Here is an 11,709-nt window from a genome sequence, read left to right as displayed (position 1 = left end):
CATTGTATGAATAGACCACAATTTATTTATCCACTCACCTGTGGATGCCATTGGATTGTTTTCCTTTGGGACTATGATGAATAAAGCAAGTTAGTTTTTTGTTTGGACATACATATTTTAATTTCTCTTGGGTAAATACCTATAATTGGAATTGCTGGGTTATATGGTAAGTGTATATTTAACTTTGTAAGAGATTGCCAAACCATTTTCCAAAATGGTGGCACCATTTTACATTCCTACCAGCAGTGTAGGGAGTTCCAGATGCTCCCTGGAATAATCTTTAGCAGTTATTACTGGTAATTGTTTACTTGTTCTATTAATTACTGAGGCAGAAGTATCTAAATCTCCACCTTTAATTACAGATTTCCCATTTTTCCTTTCAGTTATATCAGTTTTTGCTTCATAAATTTTGAAACTTTGTGATTAGGTACATACAAAATAAATAATTTTTTCTATGAGTTGACCCTTTTATCTTGCAGTGTCCTCCTTTGTCCTTGTTCTCAATTCTTTGTCTGCTAATGTAGCTGCTCCAGCTTTCTTTTTAAATCAGAATGTGCACAGTACATCTCTTTCCATCCCTTTGCTTTTAAACTTATATGTATATTTTCATTTAGTGCAGTGTCTTTTAAATAGTATATAGCTTAGTCTTGCTTTTAAAAAAAAAATCCAGTTTGAGAATCTGACTTTTAATTGGTGCATTTAGATCATTTAGTTTTAAAAAAGTCATAACTAACAAAAGAATAAATCGTATGTATTTCAGGTGTACAAACTGATGATTTGACAGGTGTATACCTGTGAAGCTATCACCATGGTCAATAAAATAGCCATTTTCATCATTTCCCCAAAGTTTCCCTGAGCTCCTTTGGAATCCCTGCCACCCCTCCTCTTTCTAGGACACCACTGAGCTGCTTCCTGTCACTATAATTTGCATTTTTAGAATTTTGTGTAAATGGAAACATACCGTATGTAGTCTGTTTTGTCTGTCTTCTTTTATATGTCGCAATGGTTTTGAAATTCAATCATATTGTTTTTGTTTCAATTTTGTAGTTCCTTTTTATTTCTGTGTATTATTCCACTGTGTAGATACACAATAGTGGTTTTATTCATTCACACAGATGGAGATGGGTTGTTTCTAGATTTTGGCTATTACAAATAGAGCTGCTATAAGCACTCTTCTTCAAGTCTTTGTATGGACATATGCTTTTATTTCTCTTGAGTAAATACGTACGAGAGGGTTTCCTAAGTAATACATTAGGCATAAATTTAATTTTTTAAGGAACTGCCTATGTATTTTCCCAAGTGTTTGTAGCATTTTACACTCTCACCAATAGTGTATGAGGGTTCCATTTGCTCCCGTCTTGTCAACAGTTGGGATGGCTTGCCTGCTTAATTTTATTGACTCTATTTGGTGTGTTTACATTTCATTTACTTATTGCCCATTCATATGTCTTCTTTTGTGAGGTTTCTGTTCACATTTTTTGCCCATTGAAAAAAATTTCATCATCTCTTCATTGATTAATGTCCCTGGTGGATTTATGTGATGCAAATATTTTCTCCTGCTTTGCGGGCTGCCTTTTTGTATTTTTCATGGTCTCCTTAGAAGAGCAGAGTTTTTAATTTTGGTAAAGTCCAAATTATCGATTTTTTTCTTTTATGATTTATTCATTTATTTAGTTATTTCATTACTTATTAATTTTTTTAACATTTATTTTTGAGAGAGAGACAGAGACAGAGAGACAGAGCATGAGTTGGGGACGGGCAGAGAGAAAGGGAGACACAGAATCTGAAGCAGGCTGCAGGCTCTGAGCTGTCAGCACAGAACCCAAAGTGGGGCTCAAACTCATGAACCGGGAGATCATAACCCGTTATTTACTTACTTATTTATTTTTCTATCTAAGGAACTTTTATCTACCTGAAATCACAAAGATTTTCTCCTATGTTTTCTTCTAGAAGTATTACATGTAAGTCTATGCTCCATCTCAGTGTTGTGTAGGCTGTAAGGTAAGTCTTCGTTTTTTTCCATGGAGAGTTCCAGTTGTTCCTGTACGATGTTTTCAAAAGACTTCATTCCCCATTGAAGTGTCTTGACACTTTTCTTAAAACTCAGCTCATGTTTATAGATGTGGACAAAATGATACAAAATATATACAAATAACTTCATCTGTTCATCTCACAGGATACCTGTATGAAAGAGGGGGCTAAACATTAAAAATAATTTATGTGCATATGAATGTCTAATTTTCATCAAATCTATTTTTCTTATAACTGTTTCTTTATGTCTCTTCCAAAATGAATTAAGCAACTCTCTTTGATTCTAAAACCTCACAAATGGTATCATCTGTATTATGATGGTAGAAATCATCGTACCCATGATTTAAATGGACAGGCTTTCTGGGGAAGCCAAGGCTTGTTCCAGATATTTGGGTTTGGCAATGTCCACAGATCGCAGAATTTTCTTCATATGTAAATACACTCTGAAGTGACACCAAGTGAAAAAATACACAACTCTCAACTCTCCTAAAAAAATCCAGATCTCTAGTATTGCTCTGTGACAAAGAGAAATATGGAAAAGAAAGCCCAGTGCCTTTGGAAATCGAGATCTAAAAATTTAATGTTTAAAAAATAACCTTTACATACAAGATGGGAAAGAGTAATACAGACTGAATGTTTTGGTTTCGAAAACGTGAAATGTCACCACGTAACTTAGAACAAGTCTGCCATCTCCTAAGAAATACACATTATTATACAATGGAATCTATAGGGACACTTATGAACTCCTGCTTAGTTGATTTTCAGCAGTCTCCTTCCTCCCTACAAACTTACTTGTCATATAACCATACAATTTGTAATCATCTTTTGACAGAGAACTTGGAGAGCTACAATCACGGCTGTTTTCAAAAGCACCTTCTATGATGTTTCACTGATTTTTTTTTTTCCATCACACTTAGATCGCACATTCTTTTCTCTTAAATCCCTTCCTGTTCCAATGATTTGTTTTTTAAAACAAGAAAGCTTAATTAAGTCAAGGCATATATTGCAAAATAAAAATGTTTTCCAATAGGCTAGACTAGAACCATTAAATAAGAACGGGACCAAAAGCCCATAGATAACATGCTTCCTGACTTGGTAATGTGAGAATACCTTTACCCATTGGGTAGGAAAGGTCTCATCTGCCCCAAGATGAATCTGATGGCTTGTGTTGTGTCTGTACTGTGCCAACACCAACAGGTTTAAGGGGGAAGACTATGGAATGGACTTTGCTGAGCTGTGAGATGGCAATGGGCTGTTTACACAGGGCCGTGGGCCAGACAGAATTGTAAAGGCTGGATGGGCTCAGTGTTGGGTCAGCAGCTGCATGTTTGAAGAAGGGTGCGAGATCAAGCAATGGATCCTCATAGAACAGAATGTGGCCTGGAGGCTCTTAACCTTTAAGTGACTAAGAAACTGGTCAGTTTTCCTCAGGTACTGACGGTGGTAGCACCCAAGTGAATGTTGAGAGTCCAAAAAGGCCTCTACTTAAACCTGACAGAACGGAACCATCCCTGCTTTTTGTGGACAATCGTAGTCTGATATGTCTTTATGGATTCCTGCTGCAAATAATCTGGTCTTTGCAAATTTAAAACACCCTCTGGAAAGCCTCATGGCCAAATCACTCATAAACGCAGATGATCAAAAAGCCCCGGGGAAACATGTGCTCTCCTTTTATTGTGATGTCCTCTCTGTTTTGAAACAACCCAGCCCCAACTGGGAATATGGCCTTGAAATACTTCGAAAATATCGGTGCTTGAATCAACATACACTTCCTGAAACTTCTAACAGGGCTTCCTCCATCAGAAGTGTGGCATTTTGCCACAATGTGCCCGAGAAGGTCGACTTTGAAATGGGCCCCAAAACAAGAACAAGTCACATCATGCCTCATTATTGGAAGGTGAACATTTGCATGTATACGTGCTTCCCACACTTGGAAGTGACAGGCTCAGGATAATTGCTAGTATACATATGGCAATATTACAACTAGCTGGTATGTTTTCTAAAAAAAAAAAAAAAAACAGAAAAAAAAAGGAAAAAAATGCAGCATTAGGAGGTGGTTACTAAGGTGCTTCTTAATTCATGTTTTCTACTGGAATGTCTCGGACAGACGTCTACAAACGAACGTGCATACACAGGCATACACACGCACATGGACACATTTCTGTACAGCTGATGCCTTAGATGCTTACGTGTTTACATAAGAACCACACGGGAAAAAAAAAAATTCCCCCTCGAGCTCCCTGAATTTCTGAATGTCATCTAACCCCATCAAATGTTAAAATATTTCATTTTCATATAAAATTATCTACAAAAATAGATAACATTTACAAAAACCAGATAGCATTTCCAGTTTTCCTTGGTGGCGCGCTCAGCTCCCCCTTCTTCCTGCCCTTCTCAGAAGGTTGCCATCTCCAGCAAAGAGCGCTTGAAGAGCTGGGCGTTCCTGGACAGGTCTGTCACATGGTGCACCATCTCCTGCAGGGCCGTGGTGCTGGGGTAATGGAGGGCGGCCATCTTGGTCGCCATCACTATAGTCTTGAGCTGTTCGCAGAGCTGGTTGCTGGAGTTCATCACTTTGTGGCGAATGTCCTGGGTGGCCACCTGCCTCGTCAGCGTGTCCCCAATGAACACCAGTTTGTGTGCGCTCAGGATGACAAACTTGCTGTGGGCCACGAAGATGCGCGGGGGCTGCGCGGAGCTGACACAGCTGAAGAGGGCGTCGATGGCATTGAGGAGGGAGATGTAATGGGTCTCACACTGGTCATAGTAGAAGTAGAGCAGCTGCCTATCTTGAGAGCCCACGCTGCTGTTTGTGGTCGGGAGGCTCTGAGAGGGCTTCCACTTGGAGATGTCGTTCTCCACGGGCTTGGTAATTTCCTGTTCCAGCAGCTGGAACTGACTTAGCTGCAAGGAAGCAAAAAGCAGATTTCCTGAAGGGCAAGGCAAGTGCGCTGTGCCGGAAATGAACCCCGGGGCTTGGAGTTCAAGGACAGGGATTTTAATCCCCAACAAGAGTCAAGTGCTCATTAGATGGGAGGCCTTGGTCAGGTTGTCTGACTTTCCTAAAGTGTGAAACGTAGAGGATCCCTAAGGAATCGGGCCCCTGTGACTGCATATTGGTCCCTTCTGCCCTAAGGCTGGAAGGCAGCTCGCGCTTAGACTCAGCTCTGTTACCTGCACCTTTATGAAGGTGAAATGAGTTAAGGTTTACAGAGTGCTCAGAATGGTGTTTGGTTTATTGTAGCCTCTGTGTAAATGTTTATTGAACGTTGAGTGGTGGCGAGGGAAACTGAGAGTTGGTTCCTTCTCTGGGAAAGCCTTGACTCTGTCCCTTCCAGACTCTTAGATAAATGACAGTCTGTGACCCCTTTCCATTTCTCCTACTCTTTCAGTCAAGATCCGTGAATGTTATTATCCAGCACTGCAGGAGAGACTATTGCACGTAAATACATGTACATTGTGGAGAAGAGCGTCTCTAAGGGAATCTGAATAATTGTGCATCATACCATTTAGCTGCTCAGAGCTGTTGAAAGAAAAGCTCCTCACACACAGACTCAATGAGCGTTAGCTTTCTTCTTCCCTTCCTGCGTCCAGCTGGTGAATTATTTAAGCTGCAGTGATAATAATTTCATGCTATTCCACCAAATCTCAGGAAAGACCCTTCTTTTGCAGGTGAGGACTATTTGTGACCTTAGCTTAGGACTCAGTGATCTGCTCCAAGGTGGGGCTCAGTCAGAGTAGGGATAGCCTCGTCCAGCTTCCCCCACAAGAAATGCACAATGAGCTTTACTTTTCAACCGACTCTGCTTTCCTCTTAGGAATTGCTATGGTTTCAACAAATTCCCCAAAGCCCTGCTGTCCTACTTGGCCAAATGCCAAAGCCGATATAACCAGGTACAACGTGATGTTTGAAGTTAGTTATCTTGTTTATGCTGTTGCAAATATGTTCATAAATGTATCATCTTATTAGATGGAGAGCTGGGGGTATCTTCTCATTTTATACACGAGTAACTGAAGTTCATGGCGGTTAAGTGACTTGCCTGAGGTCACATAGTTGGCTGGTCCGAAAGCAAGGACATGTCTCTGCATGCCATTTCGTTTCAATTTAAAAGGCTTATAAGTCCTCAATCCATTGCTTTTTTTTTTTTTGTGCCCAGTTACTAGCAATACCCATCATTATCAGCCCCACTCATGCCCAACTGTTGAGTGAATCTGCCCTGCCCAAATCCCTTGTTTAAGAGCTTGCATGTAATTTGAAAACATTTGATCCTGCCCTCGTTCTCTTCGATTGGACCAAGAACAAACAGCCAAGCCATAGGCTTGAGTTGTAGGAGAGAGAGAGATAGAGATGACCCAATTAGGCTCTTTTTTTTTTTTTTTTTCGAGGAATTTGATGAACCACAGTAGGAAACCATCAGCTGAGGAAGCTGAGACGAAAAGCCATCTGTAGAAAGGACTTTGAGTGGCCATTTATGGGTTCTGTAAAGTTAGAGGGGCGACAAATGAATAGATAAGCAAAGGAAACTGCTAGAAAATAGAGAAGGAAGCAGATTTAGAGAAAAGCAAAGGAAGTACAGAAGGAGAGAGAATTTATAGTCCTAGCTCTCATCAGACCTGGCTATATCTGCATTTTCTGTTCTTGCATTCCCCTACTATAGAACCTGTTTGCTTGGGCTAGCTTGAGTGGGTCCTGCTCCTTGAGACCAACAGCTTTAACCCAAAGAGTCCTAATATGTTAGATATAAAGAATTAGCCCGGAAAAAATGGCTGTTTGGACATAATCCAGGAACACCAGCTGGATTACCAATGCTATAAACTTTCTCTTTGTTCTTATACCCTATTATATGCCTTAGAGCCTATTTATGCCAAAGTATGCTGGAAGGATCAAAACCATAATCTTTTGAAGTAACACCTTCCTTATTAAGTGGGAAATCTTTTCAATACCCAGTAGGTTTTGTTCTGAGTGAACTTACCTGATGATGTTCCAGCTGCATCTTGCTCTGTTTGATGATATTTTCCTTTTCCAGCAGCTCTTTCTGTTGCCTCTCAAACTCTTCCTTGCCCTATTATTTTTCAACACAAAGAAAACATTACATCACCCTTGTGATTCACTTATGCTAACAATTTCATTGACAAACGTGTAAATACCCTTTCATTTTCCAATGCCTTGGTGATTTCCCACAGGCCCAGTTAGGCCCTGTGAACCCCAGGCCCTGGTGTGCTTCTTTGCCAGACTTCCAGAGTCACCATGGAGGTCAAGGCTGAAAAGTAAAGTCCGCGTCCATGTGAGAGGCCACCATCTCTGCTCCACTTCACCATTCTTGGAGATCCACAATCCCCTTCAAACCTCCTTAAGCAACACTGTTTCTCAGCGTTCTAATGGGATCCACGCTGCGCTCCTGGTTTCGTTGAATCATCTATGACTCTACACCAAATCGGTATTTCCAACAGACAGAGCTGGACAACCCACCATATGAATGGTGAATGCCCCCATCTACTCTCTCTCCACACCTTTCCTTAGCACTGGGAGATGGGGGAGGGAGGGCGGGCTCAGCTCTCTCCCTTCCCCAAGTCTCTTGCACCCAAGGGAATTGTAGTAGTTCATCAGTTCTCAGGATAATCCATGCCTCTCAGTCAAGTGAATAAGACAGCACACCAAATTCTAAGTAATGGACCCTGGTAGAATGTCTGAATTCCCCAAAGTGAAAGGGATCTCAGGTCAGCTTGGTAGAATTTCCCACTTGTAGGAGGCCAACTGTGCCTGTCCAGCTTCCCATGTGCTGGTTAAGTTCTACGTCAATTGACAAATGCCCAGTGTTCCTTAAGGTAAGCCTGAGGTCGGGTTAAGTTTTTCTGTAGGTAATTAAACACACACACACATTATAGAGCTGAAGGGACCTTAGACACGCTTTAGTATAGAGGTTTGCGTTTTTTTTTCCTTAACGGTGCCTTTCTCCTTTTTCAAATAAAATACCACGCAGAACTATATGACAGAATGTCAACAGAAGTGGAGAGGGTATGATTATCTGGGGGCCCACTCTCCTACTTGGGGAGTCTCTTTCTGTTTGCCTGAGGCATATCAATGGATCACTCCAACTCTGTGCTTCACTCATGTTGCAAATGAAGAAATTACAACCCTGGCAGGTTTGAGAAGTCAATCACACTTAGTTAGTGTCGGGGAAAGGTCTAGAGCCGGGGACTCAGGACTCTCCGGCCAGTGTTCTCCCAACCGTATGATATCGCCTCCATCTGTGAACTACTAATTTTGTTTGTGAACCAGTAATCATGTTCTCCCCTCCATGTCCCAGGCTCTCCAGACACGAGTATAGGTGCTTTTATGGGTCTGGTTTCCTTACCTGTAGGTGGACATAATCATAATCATCCATCCAGCTCCTTTCAGACCCATCGCTGCTGCTACAGTCAGGAGGCTGGTCCTTGCCTAGGCTCGGGGGCAATGGCTTGGTGAGGGCTTGGGCCTTGTGGTCCCCGGAATGCAGCAGCTGCATCTGGGACGCGGCGTGTGGGTACTCAGCGGAGTTCATGATGTTCCCAGACCCACTCTTCACGTGTGAGCTGCCCGCGCCTGGTCTAAAGAGCGCCTCCGCGTTGGTGTTGATGGTTGTGGTGAGCTGCTTGGCATCGTCGGGCACTGTCTTCGCCACCATCACAAACCGGTCCAGATCATCGCACTTGTTCTGGGGCTTGTTGATGGCCAGAATGTTCAGGGACCAGCTGTGCTCGTTTAAGTCATGGCTGGTCTGGCTCAGAATCTGGTGGGAGTCTTCCACTCTTTGGAGCTCCCGCTTCATTTTGTTATGGAGGATGAGTTCGGGGAGGCAGGAAGCGTTTGCTACAGCTCCCTTGGCAAAATGGAGGTAGTCCCTCACGAACAGCTCCACCTTGTCCACCGCGGTGCGGATCTCGTTGACGTGTCGTTCCATGTATCCGTAACACCGCCAGTCTGTGGTGACCAGCGCCATGAGGCTGGCGACGCCCGTCTCCAGGGTCTGCTGGAGCCGGTGAAGTCTCTCGATGGCTGTGTCTGGATCCAGTAAGAGCCTTTTGTCCTGAGACGGGGAGGCTGACAGCGAGGAGTCCTTGGAGGTGGTCGAAGACGTGGACATGTTACTCCTGGTGCTGCCCGTGCTGGAGAAAGATAACCGGTTGATACTGTCCACCACGTCCTGAGAGCCTTTGACATCTGGTGGGTTGTGCAGAGGGACGTCGTACACGCCGTCTCTTTCTTCGGGGTTTGCTTTCTCACCGCTTTCTGCCGCTGGCTCCAGAAACTGAACCCCTCGGGGGACATCATATGCATCGTTCTGGGCGCCCAGTGACTGTCCCAGCTGTGGGTGGTTCACCGAAACGCTTTGGTGTCTTCGTGTGGCCAGTTCAGCGGCTCCCGGAGCATCACAGTTATATTTTATGCGAAGGTCCTTCCCCATTGGCTTGGTGCTGGCTGGGGGGATGTCATAAACGCCCTCTGGTCTGACGTCCAGCCTTCCCGATTGCCTCACCGGAGGGGGGAAATCATACTCTTTTTCCCTCAGCCCTGCCTCGTCTCGGCAAGTAGAGGGTGAAACGGCATATACCTGAAAAGTAAAGGAAGCAGGAGCTGGTATTTGTTCGCTTGGCGCATACGAACATGCAGAAATGGAAAAGGACATTAAAATGAGGCTAGAATTCTCAGGCCGCCTCTCTGGCTCCTTGTTTTTCACCTTCCACCCACTTGACGGCCAGCGTTTCCCAAGGCTCTGCTCGGCTCTGTTCGTCCCTCATCCTTTGACAGGATCGTCCTGCCCCATGGCCTCTGTGCCACCTGTGTGTGAGTTGTGAGCCTGGCTGAGTTGCCCTCCCTGGGTCCCAGTCCCTCCCTGGGTCCCAGTCCCTCGTTTCTGACCACCTCCCGGGCCTCCTTCCTCGGCTGAGCCGGGCTGGGCAGCAGACTACGTGTTAACACACAGGACTGGGTGTCGGGAGACCCAAGGTCTCTCCCTGGACCTGACGGCCGTGAAATGCTGCGTAAGTTGCTTAAATGTCCTGACACACAGTTCCCTTATCTGTACTTCCTGTGCAGGCATACCCCAGCAGATAACAGAGTGCATCAAACGCACCAACCCCTGTCTATGGGCCGAGGAAGCTGTAACACTTTCCATAAATATGAGATGTGTTAGTTGCTTGCCAAACTGAATTATCGTACCTTCTTACTGGCTCTCCTTTACGGACTACCTCGTTTTTAGCACAGTCCCCTAAATATGGAATCCTTAGACTTATCTTTGAGGTGTTTTTTTCCTTTCACTTTTTTTTTTTTTTTTAAATAATCTCTATGTCCAGCACGGGGCTCGAACTCACGAGATCAAGAGTCAAGTGTTCTACCAACTAAGCCAGCCACGTGCCCCTGGAATCCTTAGACTTATCTTTAACTATCGCCTTTCCTTCCTCTCGTTCACTCTCTCAGAAAGACTAGTTTTTCCCCTTTGGTTTGCCCTTCTTGTTTTATTCCAATAAACACACACACACCCCTTTTGGGCTGCTCTGTCACTTACCCCTTTTGTAGGAGGGATGTCATAGACGCCTTGAGGTTTTATTTCTCCCACTGGAACTGAAAACACAGGGACTTTGACTGATGATGGAGGGATGTCATATACCTGAAGAGAAACACTTGAGTTACCCAGAACAGAAATGTTGCATACTTGTCATTTTTTTCACTACTGAGCCTTTCCTTATGGATTTATTTGCCAGGTTATGTATACCCTGGCTCTTTAACTGCATTCTACGTGATAAGAGCTTGATGGAATTTTGCTTTTTATATTTCATAATTTTCGACCCAGACTGCATATAAAAATGACATTACGTGAAATATCGACACTGTACGTTCAACTGTGGTTTAAAATTTACACTTCCTGAAACAAAATGATAAGCAATAAAAGCTTTGTCAAGTAAAAGCCTATCAGGATTTCCTGATAAAGCAAATCCAGAAAACATAATTTATTAAAAAAAATTTGTTTTAATGTTTATTTTTGAGAGAGAGAGAGAGACAAGAATGTGAGCGGGGTGGGGGGGGCAGAGAGAAAGGGAGACATAGAATCCCAAAGCAGGCTCCAGGCTCTGAGCTGTCCACACAGAACCTGACGTGGGGCTTGAACTCACGAACTGTGAGATCATGACGTGAGCGGAAGTCAGATGCTTAAATGACTGAGCCACCCCAGCGCCCCCAGAAAACATAATTTACATAACATTGGCTAAAATGGCTTCTGGATGGGTGAACTTAATAATTCTTCACGTGAAACACACCTAATCTGTGAACTTCCCTTTGCTCTGTAGCTTTGAAGGAATACCACCCTGAAGTGGTCCCCTCTGCAGGTGACCATGGCCCTGGTACCTACCCCTTGAGTGGTGTGGGAAGGAGGGATGTCGTAGATATCCTTTTGGTATCTGGTCGGGTACTCATACACATAGCCTTGGCCTGTTCTCACGGGGGTTATCACCTGTGGGCAAGAAGATACAGAGGTGTAAACTTCCAAGCCCCCATCCTAGTATATCTCTTAGCCTCCTAACCAGGCACTCCTCCCTCACCTCTCCCCCATAAACAAAGAACGGAAGACAGAAAAGGAAGGAGACAAGGAGACATCAAGTCAGAATACTTTTAAATCCCCTCTTGAATCCCAGCAAAGAACA

General features: G+C 43.7%; 1 protein-coding gene across 4 annotated transcripts in view; it reads right to left on the bottom strand.

Moving 5' to 3' along the window:
- Positions 1 to 2,593: 2,593 nt before the first annotated feature.
- The window catches only part of NEDD9 (neural precursor cell expressed, developmentally down-regulated 9), a 184,968-nt gene continuing 175,852 nt past the window's right edge, over positions 2,594 to 11,709 (bottom strand). For all 4 annotated transcript variants that reach the window (XM_047859718.1, XM_047859720.1, XM_047859721.1 and 1 more), the window contains 5 exons: positions 11,418 to 11,519; positions 10,578 to 10,679; positions 8,388 to 9,623; positions 7,005 to 7,094; positions 2,594 to 4,935 (listed from right to left, as the gene is read on the bottom strand). In XM_047859718.1, coding sequence (XP_047715674.1) covers positions 4,426 to 4,935; positions 7,005 to 7,094; positions 8,388 to 9,623; positions 10,578 to 10,679; positions 11,418 to 11,519 — 2,040 coding nt within the window. In that variant the 3' untranslated portion in view covers positions 2,594 to 4,425. The remainder of the gene's footprint in view (positions 4,936 to 7,004; positions 7,095 to 8,387; positions 9,624 to 10,577; positions 10,680 to 11,417; positions 11,520 to 11,709) is intronic.

This window comes from Prionailurus viverrinus, chromosome B2 (genome assembly GCF_022837055.1).
Source record: "Prionailurus viverrinus isolate Anna chromosome B2, UM_Priviv_1.0, whole genome shotgun sequence".
Taxonomy (NCBI): Eukaryota; Metazoa; Chordata; class Mammalia; order Carnivora; family Felidae; genus Prionailurus; species Prionailurus viverrinus.
The sequence above is the reverse complement of the archived record's forward strand: the minus strand, read 5'-3'. Positions and strand labels throughout refer to the sequence as shown.